The sequence below is a fragment of the Scyliorhinus canicula genome, chromosome 11 (assembly GCF_902713615.1).
Source record: "Scyliorhinus canicula chromosome 11, sScyCan1.1, whole genome shotgun sequence".
NCBI classification, from domain to species: domain Eukaryota; kingdom Metazoa; phylum Chordata; class Chondrichthyes; order Carcharhiniformes; family Scyliorhinidae; genus Scyliorhinus; species Scyliorhinus canicula.
Genome location: NC_052156.1, coordinates 109,322,182 through 109,338,299, shown reverse-complemented (window position 1 = coordinate 109,338,299; position 16,118 = coordinate 109,322,182). Strand labels below are relative to the sequence as shown.

Here is a 16,118-nt window from a genome sequence, read left to right as displayed (position 1 = left end):
CTGAAGTCAAAACATCGACTGTTAACCTTTGGAAACATGGAGAAGATTTCATTGTTGACAGCGAGCGAGTAGAGGAACTCTCCATCAAACCTGAGGCTCTTTCCCAAGGGAGTGTTCAACTTTGTTACAGCAAACAGTCGCTGGGCATCGCAACACTGCTCGAGGAGCCTCCTACAATGAAACAGGAACCGTTTTAAATGGAAAACAGGTATCATACATGGAAACGTGACAGTAAATTTCACAAATCTGTGCTCCTGGTATGGGACAGATAATTTAAAAGAAAACCCAAGAGTATTTTACAAACATATCAATAATAGAAAGGCAATCGATGGAAGGGTTGGGCTGGTTAGGGATCAAAAAGGAAATATTCTTGAGGAGGCTGCAACACTAATTGTGTATTCTGCACCTGTCTTCACTTGAGGAGAGGGTGCTGTCAATGTAGAAGTAAAGGAGGGAGGGAGCAGCTATAATGGATTTTTTTTTTTTTTAAACGACAGATGAGGATAAATAAAAAGTAAATTACTCCGGATGCTGGGATCTGAAACAAAAACAGAAAATGCTGGACAATCTCAGCAGGTCTGACAGCATCTGTGGAGAGAGAAGGGAGCTGACGTTTCAAGTCTGGATGTCTCTTTGTCAAAGCTGACAACGGGTAAATTTGACAAAGCTTTGATAAAATTTGGCAACGCTTGACAGCTTTGACAAAGGATAAATAAAAATATGGCTTGTTATAATGTTTTTTGTTGATATTTTCTCTCATGATTGTTTGAGAGCCCAGATTCTCATAAAAGGATTACATTACTTTGTTGATGTAACTGGAGAGCGAACTGATAGCTTTATATATTAAGCTGGTTTTCCTGTGATCACTTTTGCCAATGATGCAATACTAATTTGCACATGATAAAGAGATGTGAAATGCTAATAGCTTCCTAATACTTTAAAAGTCTGGCTGATTGACACTTTTATAAGGTTGTAGCAACAGCTCTTGTTTGAGAAAATTATGAATGGGTATTTTTGTAAGCAATTACACACACATGCCATTGTCTACATACAGAGATAAAAATTTCCTTACAGCCCCCGATAGATACAGACATGAAGCTTTTGACAGTTCAAACATCGACAAAAGAGCTGAATGCCAGAGCTGAGGTGGGAGTCCAGTCTAGGCAAAATTTGACCGAGTATGGCATCAGGGAGCCCTACCATCTCTGAATATCCCACAATCAACATCCTGGGGGTTACCTTGATCAGAAACTGAACTGGACTAATAATACTGTAGCTACCAGAGCAGGTTAGGAATTCTATGGCAAGTAACCCATCTCCTGATCCCTCAAAGTCTGTCCGCCATCTACAAGGCAAAATTTAGGAATGTAATAGAATACTGTCCACTTGCTTGGATGAGTGCAGTTCCAATAAACTCAAGGAGCTCAACACCATCCAGGACAAAGCAACCCACTTGATTGCTACCCTTTCCACAAACATTCAATCCCTCCTCCACCGATGAACAGTGGCAGCCGTGCGTACCATCTACAAGATGCACTGCAGTAATTCGCCAAGGTTCCTTCGGCAACACCTTCCAAACCCATGACCACTACCATCTAGAAGAGCAAGTGCAGCAGATACCTGGGAACCCCATCACCTGGAGGTTCCCTTCCAAGTCACTCACCACCCCGGCTTGGAAATATATCGCCGTTCCTTCACTATCACTGAGTCAAAATCCTGGAACTCCCTCCCTAACAGCAATGTGGATGTGCCTACACCTTAAGGACTTACGCTCTCCATTTTCTTCCTCATGCATTTCTTGATGTTGGCTGTCATAAGATGCGAGCCAAATCCGCAAAGTAATTTCTGAGCGCACAGCCATGGTCTACAAATTGTGTTTCTGGTGCCTTGTTGGGAGGAGCCGGACGGAAAATAAAACCCTTTCTTGAGGATATCAGGTCACAGTGCATAATAAAATTACGAGAAAATCTGGTGTTCGGCATTCCCTGTACGCCTGGCTGTCCTTCCATTGGATCCAACAGTTTTACAGGAAAAACACATCATGGTGTATATGGGCAGTGAACTTTTTGACTGTTTATTCCTTCGACATATGTCTTCCTATTTGTACACATCAAAACTATGGTCATTTCTATTTCATTTTAAAGGTTACACTCAAAGCCTTTTGCCCATCCAAACAGCTAATACAATTTGCTAAGTAAGGGGTGGTCTGTAAACTATTGCCACTACACCTGGCTTGGTCCAGTCTAAAAATGATAAATTCTCATTGGCTGGTCTACCTTATCCACTGCACATACTCAGTTTGGTTTGCGCACAATTCATCCTTGGATAAATATCCTAATGCACTCGGGGTTTCAGCTCATTGACATTTATCTTTTTAGGTTCTGACTTTTACACTGGAGGCCTATAAATGTCTATAAAGAATGACTGTCTATGAAAAGCATCACTTCATCAACAGTTGGTATCAATAGAAGGTTCTGTTTAAACATTCAAGACCTATTATTAAAAGTCTCTTCTGAACCAGAACACTGGCACAACATGTCCCATGTAACTTCAGTTTTCCTGACCGCTTTGCGAGTCTGCGATGCAACGGAGTGCATGCTGCAGGTGTATCCATTTGGAATGCACCACAAAATACTCACTGATATTCTGTTTGGTATCTTTATCCGGCTTGGAGCTTTGCAGATCTGTTTTGTAAAATAGTCCCAATTAAAACTTTTTTTTTGCTGAATTTTGTTGAATGCCAAATCTATTGATAAATTTCTGCCATCAAAACTTCACAGTGGGGCTGGAACACGGTGAGGTTTTCCATTATTTCTTGGCCATGGAAGGGAGCAGGAATAGGGGAGTGATGTGGCTTAGACTGAAAGAAAGATAATCAGCTCACCCGTTCTTTTATATATTTTTCTGTTTTTACAAATAACGCAACAACCCCTCAAAACGGGCGCAGTCCAGCAGAATGCTTCTTCATACATCAATGAAGAAAAATACAGAACACCAACACAGTAAGTTCAGCTTAATCATTAAACTTGGTTCCTGAGCAGCACGGTGGCGCAGTGGGTTAGGCCTGCTGCCTCACGGCGCCGAGGTCCCAGGCTCGATCCCAGCTCTGGGTCACTGGGACGCCTGGCAGCACGAGCCTGGGTGCCAGCCTGGCACTGCCAAGCTGCCACCAGCAGTGCCAGGGCACCACCCAGCCAAAGGACATGCAACTGGGGGCCTCCGATCCCCTTGGAGAGCCCTACGAGTGCCGTTCCCCTTGTGGAGACCAGTTTGAACAGTCCTCGCCTGAGATCTCTGAGGCAAAATGGTTGAATCCCAAAGCCTGAGGTACCTCGAGAATCTGCACATTCGAGTAAGACTAGCTGTCCTGCTCTAATATGCAGATTTGCTAAAAGTGATCCTGCCTGTTGTGGGCGGGATTCACATCACAATGTCTGAGATTACGTTGAATCTCACAAGGCGTTGCGAACCGGGTAGATCCTGGGAGCGGCGTCTCCCGACCAGTAACGGTCATGCTGTGCCACGGCAAGCTGCTTTTCCAGCACAGCGTGGCTGTTGGATCGCGCCCATTAGTTCTCTTTTTTAAAAATAAATTTTGGAGTACCCAATTCTTTTATTTTCCAATTAAGGGGAAATTTAGCGTGGCCGATCTACCAACCCTGCACATCTTTGGGTTTGTTGGGATGAGACCCACGCAAACACGGAGAGTATGCGCAAACTCCACATGGACATTAACTTGGGGCCGAGATCGAATCCAGGTCCTCGGTGCCGTGAGGCAGCAGTGCTAACCACTGTGCCACCGTGCCGCCCTCGCCCATCAGTTTTCAGGGGGTATTTTACATTTTCTTTTATACATTTAGATACTTAAGGTGATTCCCTTCACCTTAAGTGCGATATCTAACTGCTCCTTGAGAACATATTTTGGCCTCAACTACTTCCTGTGGTAATGCATTTCACAGGCCGACCACTCTCTGGGTGAAGAAATTTCTCCTCTTCTCTATCCTAAATGGTCCAGCCCATATCCTCAGACTGTGACCCCTGGTTCTGGACACACCCAGCATTGGGAACATTGTTCCTGTATCTACTCTTTTCAGTCCTGTTAGAATTTGTGCAGTTTCTGTGAGATAGCCCTCATTCTTCTAAACTCCAATGAATATAATCCTAACCGATTCAATCTCTCCTCATACATCAGTCCCCGAAGAAGACGATAAACGGCTGCCATCTCTAGATGAACCCTAACGTTGATCGTCAATGGGCGAACTTGATTTTTTCAAGCCTGAGAAACCCAGCCATGTCACTAACCCAAATCCTCGATTTCGGGAGCTCCAAGTCCCTCCACGCCAATAAGATCCGTCTCCGGCTGCCAGGGAGGCAAAGGCCAAAACGTCAGCCTCTCTCGCCCCCTAGACTCCCGGGTTTTCCAACACTCCAAAAAACACCACCTCTGGGCTCAGCGCCACCCTTGTTTTTAGTACTGTGGACATGACATCCACAAATCCCTGCCAGAATCCCCTAATCTACAGACATGCCCAAAACTTGTGGACATGATTCGTGGGCTCTCCCGCACACCCCCACACATGTCCTCTCCAGCTCTCCAAAAAACCTGCTCATCTGGGTCATGTGTGCCCGGTGGACATCCTTAAGTTGTATAAGGCTGAGCCTGGCACACGACGAGGATGTGTTGACTCTACTCAGAGCATCCTCCTACAGACCTGCCTCTAGTTCCTTACCCAACTCATTTTCCCACTTGTGCTTTACCTCCCCTATCTGGGCTCCCTCCCACTCCATGAGCTCTTTATAAATTTCTCAGACCTTCCTGTCCCCCATTCCCGTTTTCGAAACTACCTTATCCTGTATCCCCTGTGGCGGTAGAAGCGGGAAAGGTCGAGACCTGCCTCCGTGCGAAGTCTGTCACCTGCAGGTAACGAAACCCACTCCCTCCTGGCAATTCAAACTCCTCCAAGTCCTCCATACATGGAAAGCTGCCATCAACAAACCGGTCCCTCAAGCGCTCCATCCCAGCTCTCTGCCCCCGCCGTAACCCCCATCCAGCCTCAAACAGGTGGTTCCCACAAATTGGGGCCCACACCGATGCTCCCTACACTCCCATATGCTCCCGCCACTGTCCCCATACCCTCAGAGCTGCCACCACCACCGGGCGTGTGCAATACTGAGCCGGCGAGAACGGCAGAGGTACCGTTATCAGTGCCTCCTCGATAGACATAGTTATTACTGCTCTAACCTACTCAACCGAGCTAAACAGAGACACACTAGAATAGAGGCCGTCAGGGTCAAGGGTACTCACATCACTCTTATACATTGAACAAAGCAAACTACTCCTATCTGTAGACACCCCAGTGGCACCGCTTAGGCCCTGCCATCAACAAGATTCCACCCACTTCCCCCTCATCACAGCAACTCTAACAACAGAATGATATGCCTACCGTACATTCCATGAGCCAAGTAATCAAGTAACCACTGTCACTAACCAAGCAGCCTATAAAATATAAAAGACCAATCCAAGAAAGACACATATCCTTGAATTAAGTCACCCACCCAGGCATGCATCAGTACATATTCCCCCACCTCCTACACCAGAGATGCCAAGGAAGAAACAAAAGAAGAACGCAGTCTTTTCCGGGGTACATGGTCTGTCTCTACTGACATAGGAGACAAGCAAGGATTCCTTAATCTCAAAATAACAAAAGTACAAAAGCAAAACATGGCACCAATAGTAGTTCCGAGACACACAACGCTATCAAACGTCACTCAGGTTAGATCGGGGGTCTCAGCAGGGAACATGCGGCCAAACCGCATCTAACCCCGCTTTCTGCACTCCGCTCGCTGGAACTCCTCAGTGTAGCAAGAGATCGGGGCACCATTTTTAAATGGAGTCCCGATCTCTGGAGCCCCCGACGTGACACCCAGACCCCTCCCCAAGCCCCAACTCACTATGAGGGGTACCTGCCCCAGCCCCCGCACCCCCTCCCAACACCTGGCCCAATCGGCGCTACACACAATATGCCAGATTGGCAGTGTGAAGCTGGTATCCAGGAAGTGCCCCAGCCAACCGACAGTGCCAGGGTGCCCGGGTGGCACCAACAGTGCCAGGGTACCACCCTGCCCAAAGGGAATGCACCTAGGGGGCCTCCAATCCCCTGGGAGATCCCCACGAGTGCCGTTCCATCTGGTCCCCATTGGTGGAGACCAGCACTGAATGGTGCTCGCGTGAGGTCTCCGAGGCAAAGGGAGCAGGGTCTCCCTGCTTCTACCGCACTGCTTTCCGGGCGCAGCGTGGCCAATGGATCACACACCTTATCCAAAAATAAACAGAATGGTACGAAAAATGTATTCCCTCTGCGTAAAAATACGGATTACAGCACATAAATAAAACAGGTAATTACTGCATAACCTTCAAATCATACAACCATCACAGCATGAATTTTATAGTATAACAGGTGGCAAACGCCCTGTGCTTATATACCATACACCCTTGTCCACAACTTCATTCACAATGGCAAACGTCATCTCGACCCCAACAGCATCGCTGAAGCGTAGGCCCGTTCAACAGCGAAACCACCACCGCAAACTGGGCCCCACCCCTGCCATCTCCACCTGCCTCAAACAACCAAGGAGTTTCTTGCCTTCACTCAGCTCCCCATAGCCAAAATGTAACCATAATCCTCCAGGAACACAGCACAGATCACACATATCAGGATCAAATAATTGTAGGTTGTGCTTCAGGATAAAAAAAAGATCTCGAGTGGTCGCGCCAGAGCTTGTAAAAACGCAGCCACTCCTGTGCTTACATCACGTGACCCGCTCCCCCACCCCACCCCAGTTCACCAGTTCTAGTTAGCCCGGCGCCCAGTGCAGTTGTTATAGTTTCTGTATCAGGCAGTAAACGATTATGTCGGGCAGAGTTAGGATGCAAATTTGGTTTCGCCAAATTTGGTTTAGCACTCGGCCTTCTTGAGAAGGTGGCTCAGGCACTGGCAATGCTTGTTTTGGTGTTATCTTGATGCCAGATACATACAGGCCAGTCCAAGAATGGACACAAGTTTCCTCCCCTAAAGGGCACTAGTGAATCAATGGGATTTTTATCAACAACTGACACAAACACCTCATTTAAACTGGAACTCAAGTTTTCAAATTGCTGTGGTAAGATCTGAGCTAATTTTCTCTGGATTGATAGCTCAGTAATATAACACGACAATGCTCTACCCAGGTTTGTATTCTGGCCTAATCATACTACATTATTTTAACACAATATTTACAAGCAAGTACACTGACTGACTATACAATTGTAAGTACTCACACTGTTCTACTTCCTTTTGGGCTCAGTCAACCCACATTCAAATACATGTCAACGGAACTCACTTGCTACTAGTCTGCAGAGATGCATTTTCCTGTCAAAAGAGAAGATACACAAACACCTTCAAACTACCTGGGACCTTTCCGGTTCCATAGCTGCCATGCATCACACCTTCTGGCTGCAATTCTCCTGAATGAATTCTAAGTAGTGCTGCCAGTGGAAAAATCGGCTGAACCTGACAGTATAATTGAGGCTCCATTCAATGTATTCAAATGAGCCAACTCTTCCCCCACAGGAATCACGTTGGCCCCAACTCCCCAGGCGTGTGATGCGCTGGAGTCGGGAAACAGCTGTTTGTCTCTGACAACCACTTAAATCCTCCCCGCGACACTGACTATCATTTCAGCCGAGAAGATCAGCACCACGCTGCCTGGAGCGATTGTTTGATGCAGTGGACTAGAGGGGGTGGGGCACCCTATTCCCCTTGACTAGTATGAGACCACCAGCAAATGCAATAACTTGTGCCTGGAATCCGGTGGCAAAGGCCGTGAGTGCCAACAGGCTGACCAGGAGGATTGGCATCCAATGCTGGAAGAAGATGAATGACCTCCTTCGAGCTGCAAGGGTGAGTAGCCACCTTTCTGCCCCTGGCAACACTCCGATCTCAAACCATTGGCATCTCACCCTTAATCCCCTCCATGCCGCCTCACAGGCCTGCAACACCCCTACTCCTCCTGAGCCTGACGGCTAAACAACCATCACCATCACTGGAACTCCTCAGTGTAGCAAGAGATCGGGGCACCATTTTTAAATGGAGTCCCGATCTCTGGAGCCCCCAATGTGACACCCAGACCCCTCCCCAAGCCCCAACTCACTATGAGGGGTACCTGCCCCAGCCCCCGTACCCCCTCCCAACACCTGGCCCAATCGGCGCTACACAAAATATGCCAGATTGGCAGTGTGAAGCTGGTATCCTGGAAGTGCCCCAGGCAACCGACAGTGCCAGGGTGCCCGGGTGGCACCAACAGTGCCAGGGTACCACCGTGCCCGAAGGGCATGCACCAAGGGGGCCTCCAATCCCCTGGGAGATCCCCACGAGTGCCGTTCCATCTGGTCCCCATTGGTGGAGACCAGCACTGAATGGTGCTCGCGTGAGGTCTCCGAGGCAAAGGGAGCAGGGTCTCCCTGCTTCTACCGCACTGCTTTCCGGGCGCAGTGTGGCCAATGGATCACACACCTTATCCAAAAATAAACAGAATGGTACGAAAAATGTATTCCCTCTGCGTAAAAATACGGATTACAGCACATAAATAAAACAGGTAATTACTGCATAACCTTCAAATCATACAACCATCACAGCATGAATTTTATAGTATATAACAGGTGGCAAACGCCCTGTGCTTCTATACCATACACCCTTGTCAGGATTAAAGGCAATAACATGAAATCGGGAGTATAATTACAAGGGAATAAAGTTCAGGATTAATGATTAACTACAGTTTAATATCACCATCCATGGGCCTGAAAAGGTCAAAGCCACGACAGGAGCTTCAAGCAACAACCTGGATCCATCCAGAGTTTCCGTGAAGTCCTTGTACCGCCGCCATATTGTTGCCCTGAAGCCCCAGTAAAGAAACATCTGGCTGGTGGTGAAGATGCATCATGTCCAGCTGCCTCCAACCCGTCTCGATGAACACCAATACAAGACAACGTAAGGCCCGTGGTCAGAGTTTTCGACCGACCCCAGGCCTCAAAGACTGGAAACAATATGCTCCATCGAACTCAAAACGGCCAATCTTCAAATTGAGATTGTGAAAGCATTGCAGCCAGTTCTCAAATTCGGCTGGGAATTCAGCCACAGCTTCACTTGAGCGACAAGGCACACGAGCACTCTTTCCCCAGCTCCAACTCACCGAATCAATCAGGATATTCGACAGGCCATGCACCAGAGTTTTAAAAGACTGCAGGCGAGGCTCCCACTGAGCAAACTGCCCTATCGATTGACAGGATTCTCTTCTCCATTTCAGCCATTCTCTTTAGGATATCTTGCAGTTTATCAATGTGAGCACCAATAATCTGTGCCGGGGAGGCGAGACCTTCGTCCACAACTTCATTCACAATGGCAACCATCATCTCGACCCCAACAGCATCGCTGAAGCGTAGGCCCGTTCAACAGCGAAACCACCACCGCAAACTGGGCCCCACCCCTGCCATCTCCACCTGCCTCAATCAACCAAGGAGTTTCTTGCCTTCACTCAGCTCCCCATAGCCAAAATGTAACCATAATCCTCCAGGAACACAGCACAGATCACACATATCAGGATCAAATAATTGTAGGTTGTACTTCAGGATAAAAAAAAGATTACGAGTGGTTGCGCCAGAGCTTGTAAAAACGCAGCCACTCCTGTGCTTACATCACGTGACCCGCTCCCCAACCCCACCCCAGTTCACCAGTTCTAGTTAGCCCAGCGCCCATTGCAGTTGTCATAGTTTCTGTATCAGGCAGTAAACGATTATGTCGGGCAGAGTTAGGATGCAAATTTGGTTTCGCAGTGCGACTAGCACTCGGCCTTCTTGAGAAGGTGGCTCAGGCACTGGCAATGCTTGTTTTGGTGTTATCTTGATGCCAGATACATACAGGCCAGTCCAAGAATGGACACAAGTTTCCTCCCCTAAAGGGCACTAGTGAATCAATGGGATTTTTATCAACAACTGACACAAACACCTCATTTAAACTGGAATTCAAGTTTTCAAATTGCTGTGGTAAGATCTGAGCTAATTTTCTCTGGATTGATAGCTCAGTAATATAACACGACGATGCTCTACCCAGGTTTGTATTCTGGCCTAATCATACTACTTTATTTTAACACAATATTTACAAGCAAGTACACTGACTGACTATACAATTGTAAGTACTCACACTGTTCTACTTCCTTTTGGGCTCAGTCAACCCACATTCAAATACATGTCAACGGAACTCACTTGCTACTAGTCTGCAGAGATGCATTTTCCTGTCAAAAGAGAAGATACACAAACACCTTCAAACTACTTGGGACCTTTCCGGTTCCATAGCTGCCATGCATCACACCTTCTGGCTGCAATTCTCCTGAATGAATTCTAAGTAGTGCTGCCAGTGGAAAAATCGGCTGAACCTGACAGTATAATTGAGGCTCCATTCAATGTATTCAAATGAGCCAACTCTTCCCCCACAGGAATCACGTTGGCCCCAACTCCCCAGGCGTGTGATGCGCTGGAGTCGGGAAACAGCTGTTTGTCTCTGACAACCACTTAAATCCTCCCCGCGACACTGACTATCATTTCAGCCGAGAAGATCAGCACCACGCTGCCTGGAGCAATTGTTTGATGCAGTGGACTAGAGGGGGGTGGGGCACCCTATTCCCCTTGACTAGTAGGAGACCACCAGCAAATGCAATAACTTGTGCCTGGAATCCGGTGGCAAAGGCCGTGAGTGCCAACAGGCTGACCAGGAGGACTGGCATCCAATGCTGGAAGAAGATGAATGACCTCCTTCGAGCTGCAAGGGTGAGTAGCCACCTTTCTGCCCCTGGCAACACTCCGATCTCAAACCATTGGCATCTCACCCTTAATCCCCTCCATGCCGCCTCACAGGCCTGCAACACCCCTACTCCTCCTGAGCCTGACGGCTAACCAACCATCACCATCGCTGGAACTCCTCAGTGTAGCAAGAGATCGGGGCACCATTTTTAAATGGAGTCCCGATCTCTGGAGCCTCCAATGTGACACCCAGACCCCTCCCCAAGCCCCAACTCACTATGAGGGATACGCGCCCCAGCCCCCGCACCCCCTCCCAACACCTGGCCCAATCGGCGCTACACAAAATATGCCAGATTGGCAGTGTGAAGCTGGTATCCTGGAAGTGCCCCAGCCAACCGACAGTGCCAGGGTGCCCGGGTGGCACCAACAGTGCCAGGGTACCACCCTGCCCGAAGGGCATGCACCTAGGGGGCCTCCAATCCCCTGGGAGATCCCCACGAGTGCCGTTCCATCTGGTCCCCATTGGTGGAGACCAGCACTGAATGGTGCTCGCGTGAGGTCTCCGAGGCAAAGGGAGCAGGGTCTCCCTGCTTCTACCGCACTGCTTTCCGGGCACAGCGTGGCCAATGGATCACACACCTTATCCAAAAATAAACAGAATGGTACGAAAAATGTATTCCCTCTGCGTAAAAATACGGATTACAGCACATAAATAAAACAGGTAATTACTGCATAACCTTCAAATCATACAACCATCACAGCATGAATTTTATAGTATATAACAGGTGGCAAACGCCCTGTGCTTCTATACCATACACCCTTGTCAGGATTAAAGGCAATAACATGAAATCGGGAGTATAATTACAAGGGAATAAAGTTCAGGATTAATGATTAACTACAGTTTAATATCACCATCCATGGGCCTGAAAAGGTCAAAGCCACGACAGGAGCTTCAAGCAACAACCTGGATCCATCCAGAGTTTCCGTGAAGTCCTTGTACCGCCGCCATATTGTTGCCCTGAAGCCCCAGTAAAGAAACATCTGGCTGGTGGTGAAGATGCATCATGTCCAGCTGCCTCCAACCCTTCTCGATGAACACCAATACAAGACAACGTAAGGCCCGTGGTCAGAGTTTTCGACCGACCCCAGGCCTCAAAGACTGGAAACAATATGCTCCATCGAACTCAAAACGGCCAATCTTCAAATTGAGATTGTGAAAGCATTGCAGCCAGTTCTCAAATTCGGCTGGGAATTCAGCCACAGCTTCACTTGAGCGACAAGGCACATGAGCACTCTTTCCCCAGCTCCAACTCACCGAATCAATCAGGATATTCGACAGGCCATGCACCAGAGTTTTAAAAGACTGCAGGCGAGGCTCCCACTGAGCAAACTGCCCTATCGATTGACAGGATTCTCTTCTCCATTTCAGCCATTCTCTTTAGGATATCTTGCAGTTTATCAATGTGAGCACCAATAATCTGTGCCGGGAAGGCGAGACCTTCGTCCACAACTTCATTCACAATGGCAACCATCATCTCGACCCCAACAGCATCGCTGAAGCGTAGGCCCGTTCAACAGCGAAACCACCACCGCAAACTGGGCCCCACCCCTGCCATCTCCACCTGCCTCAATCAACCAAGGAGTTTCTTGCCTTCACTCAGCTCCCCATAGCCAAAATGTAACCATAATCCTCCAGGAACACAGCACAGATCACACATATCAGGATCAAATAATTGTAGGTTGTACTTCAGGATAAAAAAAAGATTACGAGTGGTTGCGCCAGAGCTTGTAAAAACGCAGCCACTCCTGTGCTTACATCACGTGACCCGCTCCCCAACCCCACCCCAGTTCACCAGTTCTAGTTAGCCCAGCGCCCATTGCAGTTGTCATAGTTTCTGTATCAGGCAGTAAACGATTATGTCGGGCAGAGTTAGGATGCAAATTTGGTTTCGCAGTGCGACTAGCACTCGGCCTTCTTGAGAAGGTGGCTCAGGCACTGGCAATGCTTGTTTTGGTGTTATCTTGATGCCAGATACATACAGGCCAGTCCAAGAATGGACACAAGTTTCCTCCCCTAAAGGGCACTAGTGAATCAATGGGATTTTTATCAACAACTGACACAAACACCTCATTTAAACTGGAATTCAAGTTTTCAAATTGCTGTGGTAAGATCTGAGCTAATTTACTCTGGATTGATAGCTCAGTAATATAACACGACAATGCTCTACCCAGGTTTGTATTCTGGCCTAATCATACTACTTTATTTTAACACAATATTTACAAGCAAGTACACTGACTGACTATACAATTGTAAGTACTCACACTGTTCTACTTCCTTTTGGGCTCAGTCAACCCACATTCAAATACATGTCAACGGAACTCACTTGCTACTAGTCTGCAGAGATGCATTTTCCTGTCAAAAGAGAAGATACACAAACACCTTCAAACTACTTGGGACCTTTCCGGTTCCATAGCTGCCATGCATCACACCTTCTGGCTGCAATTCTCCTGAATGAATTCTAAGTAGTGCTGCCAGTGGAAAAATCGGCTGAACCTGACAGTATAATTGAGGCTCCATTCAATGTATTCAAATGAGCCAACTCTTCCCCCACAGGAATCACGTTGGCCCCAACTCCCCAGGCGTGTGATGCGCTGGAGTCGGGAAACAGCTGTTTGTCTCTGACAACCACTTAAATCCTCCCCGCGACACTGACTATCATTTCAGCCGAGAAGATCAGCACCACGCTGCCTGGAGCAATTGTTTGATGCAGTGGACTAGAGGGGGGTGGGGCACCCTATTCCCCTTGACTAGCATGAGACCACCAGCAAATGCAATAAATCGTGCCTGGAATCCGGTGGCAAAGGCCGTGAGTGCCAACAGGCTGACCAGGAGGACTGGCATCCAATGCTGGAAGAAGATGAATGACCTCCTTCGAGCTGCAAGGGTGAGTAGCCACCTTTCTGCCCCTGGCAACACTCCGATCTCAAACCATTGGCATCTCACCCTTAATCCCCTCCATGCCGCCTCACAGGCCTGCAACACCCCTACTCCTCCTGAGCCTGACAGCTAACCAACCATCACCATTCCCGCTGCCCAGAGCAGCCCTGAATAGCTGCTGCTCACAACGACCTCGCACACGCGGTCACGGACACTGGCCCATGCCACCTCGTAGCCGTCCATGGGCTCCCGGCCGCCTGATCCCTCCCTTCACTTTGTCAGTAATGGTGTTCCTCATTTGCTGCTGAGAGTGGACACGCCTCTGAGGCTTCATGGCTACTGGATCCGAAAGTGCTGTCGCAAGGCACAAGCCCACCCCTCACCATGCCTGGCCCGCGACCCTCAGGCCTGACCTCTGACTGGTTCTTCCCCCCTGCTCCTTACTTGCAGATTGAGGCAGCTAAGACAGATGAATGATCAATGGTTGATGGGCTTTGGAAAGGAGGCACATAACTAGCAGGACTGTGGGGTAGCGCTAGTGCTTTCAGAGGCGAGGTGGGATGCACCATGGATGCTCAGGTTTGGACATCATGACACCATATCTCTGTCAAGTAGCCACACTCCATACAGCAGGGCAGCCAGACCTTTAACGGTGACCATCCACCCCTCCCAACAACCCCCACCACTCCCATGCCATTACCTTGACTGTCCAGTACTGTCACCATGAATAACATGGAGCCAGCTAGCCCTTTGGGATGGAAAGCTTCAAGCTCCCCCCCCCCCCCCCCCCCCCGCCCCCCCCGCCCTTATCAAGAACCCAGATCCCCCCCCCATGGCAGCAGCATCAAGGTGGATTTATCTCGGCGCTGTGGCCCTCATGAAGAGATTTTCAGAAACTCTGATAGGGGGTCCTCGTTGAGGGACCCTTGAGACTTATTACCTGAGCTGCGGTAGATGCTTGTGTGGCAGAGATGTGACAACTGTCCAGGCATGCGGTTACAGTGGACCCACTGCCAAAGGATTGATGCCATATAAAGATATCTGTTATTTTAGGAAGCTAGGCAGAGTTTTTAAAAAACAGAGGGGGAAAAAAGCGGTAATGTAAAGCTTATCAGTTTTGGCATAGGCTTTACAGGCAAGAAAAGAAAGAAGATTGGAATTACATCTGCTATCCAGGCAGGTTCAGAGACTTGTGAAAAAAACAGACTTAAAAACTGCAGGTAAGAACACCTGCCCTCTCTACAGCACTCTTCAGAACAAAGAGACAGCCTCTTTTTAAAAAAAACTGCAGTCAGAAAGAGCACCTGCTCAGACGAAGAGGCACTAAATAGTTAATGGACTGTGGCAAGTTATAAAAAGAAACAAAACAAATCCCTCCTTTGAAATCGTATGGACCCGTCAATCAAGAGGCTTGTTAAAGGTAATGGACTTGGAAATTGAATGTAAACTATGCTGTTCAAAGCTTTTAGTCTTCTCAGCAAGCCCAGGCAATTGAAAAATTTAAGGAGGAATGAAATTGGATGTGAAAAAGATACGTCAAAGGTATCCAACACATCAAAGGGAAGACCTTTATCTTCATCTGACAGATCTTTGATATTCTCAGGCTGGGAGAGTTTAAAGGTTCACAAGGCTACAGAGAGAAGTTTTGCCACGTGACCCCATCCCAGGAAAAACCCCCGACCTGAGTCCTCCAGGCCAAGCCCCCCCCCGCCCCCAAACCCCACCTTCCTTGAAGGAACATCCTCAGCACCCTGGAGATGTGTGTAGAGAGGGTACTCACCTCATCCCCGTGCTCCCTCGCAGATCTCACGACGCCCGGTCCCGGCTTTCAAGGACCAGTACTGATTTGTGGAACTTCCAGCTTTGGGAAGTATCCCAGGAGGCCAGAGCATTCTGCTTCAAACCCGCTAATTACATTCAAATCATAGAATTATAGAATTTTCAGTGCAGAAGGAGGCCACTCGGCCCATCGAGTCTGCACTGGCTCTTGGAAAGAGCACCCTACCCGAGGTCAACACCTCCACCCTATCCCCATAACCCAGTAACCCCACCCAACACTAAGGGTAATTTTGGACACTAAGGGCAATTTAGCATGGCCAATCCACCTAACCTGCACATCTTTGGACTGTGGGAGGAAACCGGAACACCTGGAGGAAACCCACGCACACACGGGGAGGATGTGCAGACTCCACACAGACATTGACCCAAGCCGGAATCGAACCTGGGTCCCTGGAGCTGTGAAGCGATTGTGCTATCCACAATGCTACCGTGCTGCCCAAATGAATGGTAATTAGCTTGGATCAGGTTCTTGCCCTCTCTAGGTGGGAACCTGATCTCGCCAATTTGGCT

General features: G+C 48.4%; 1 protein-coding gene across 1 annotated transcript in view; it reads right to left on the bottom strand.

Annotated features, from left to right (window-relative positions):
• The window catches only part of st8sia1 (ST8 alpha-N-acetyl-neuraminide alpha-2,8-sialyltransferase 1), a 95,896-nt gene that overhangs the window by 47,560 nt on the left and 32,218 nt on the right, over positions 1-16,118 (bottom strand). Inside the window, exon 2 of the mRNA XM_038811059.1 lies at positions 27-171. Coding sequence (XP_038666987.1) covers positions 27-171 — 145 coding nt within the window. The remainder of the gene's footprint in view (positions 1-26; positions 172-16,118) is intronic.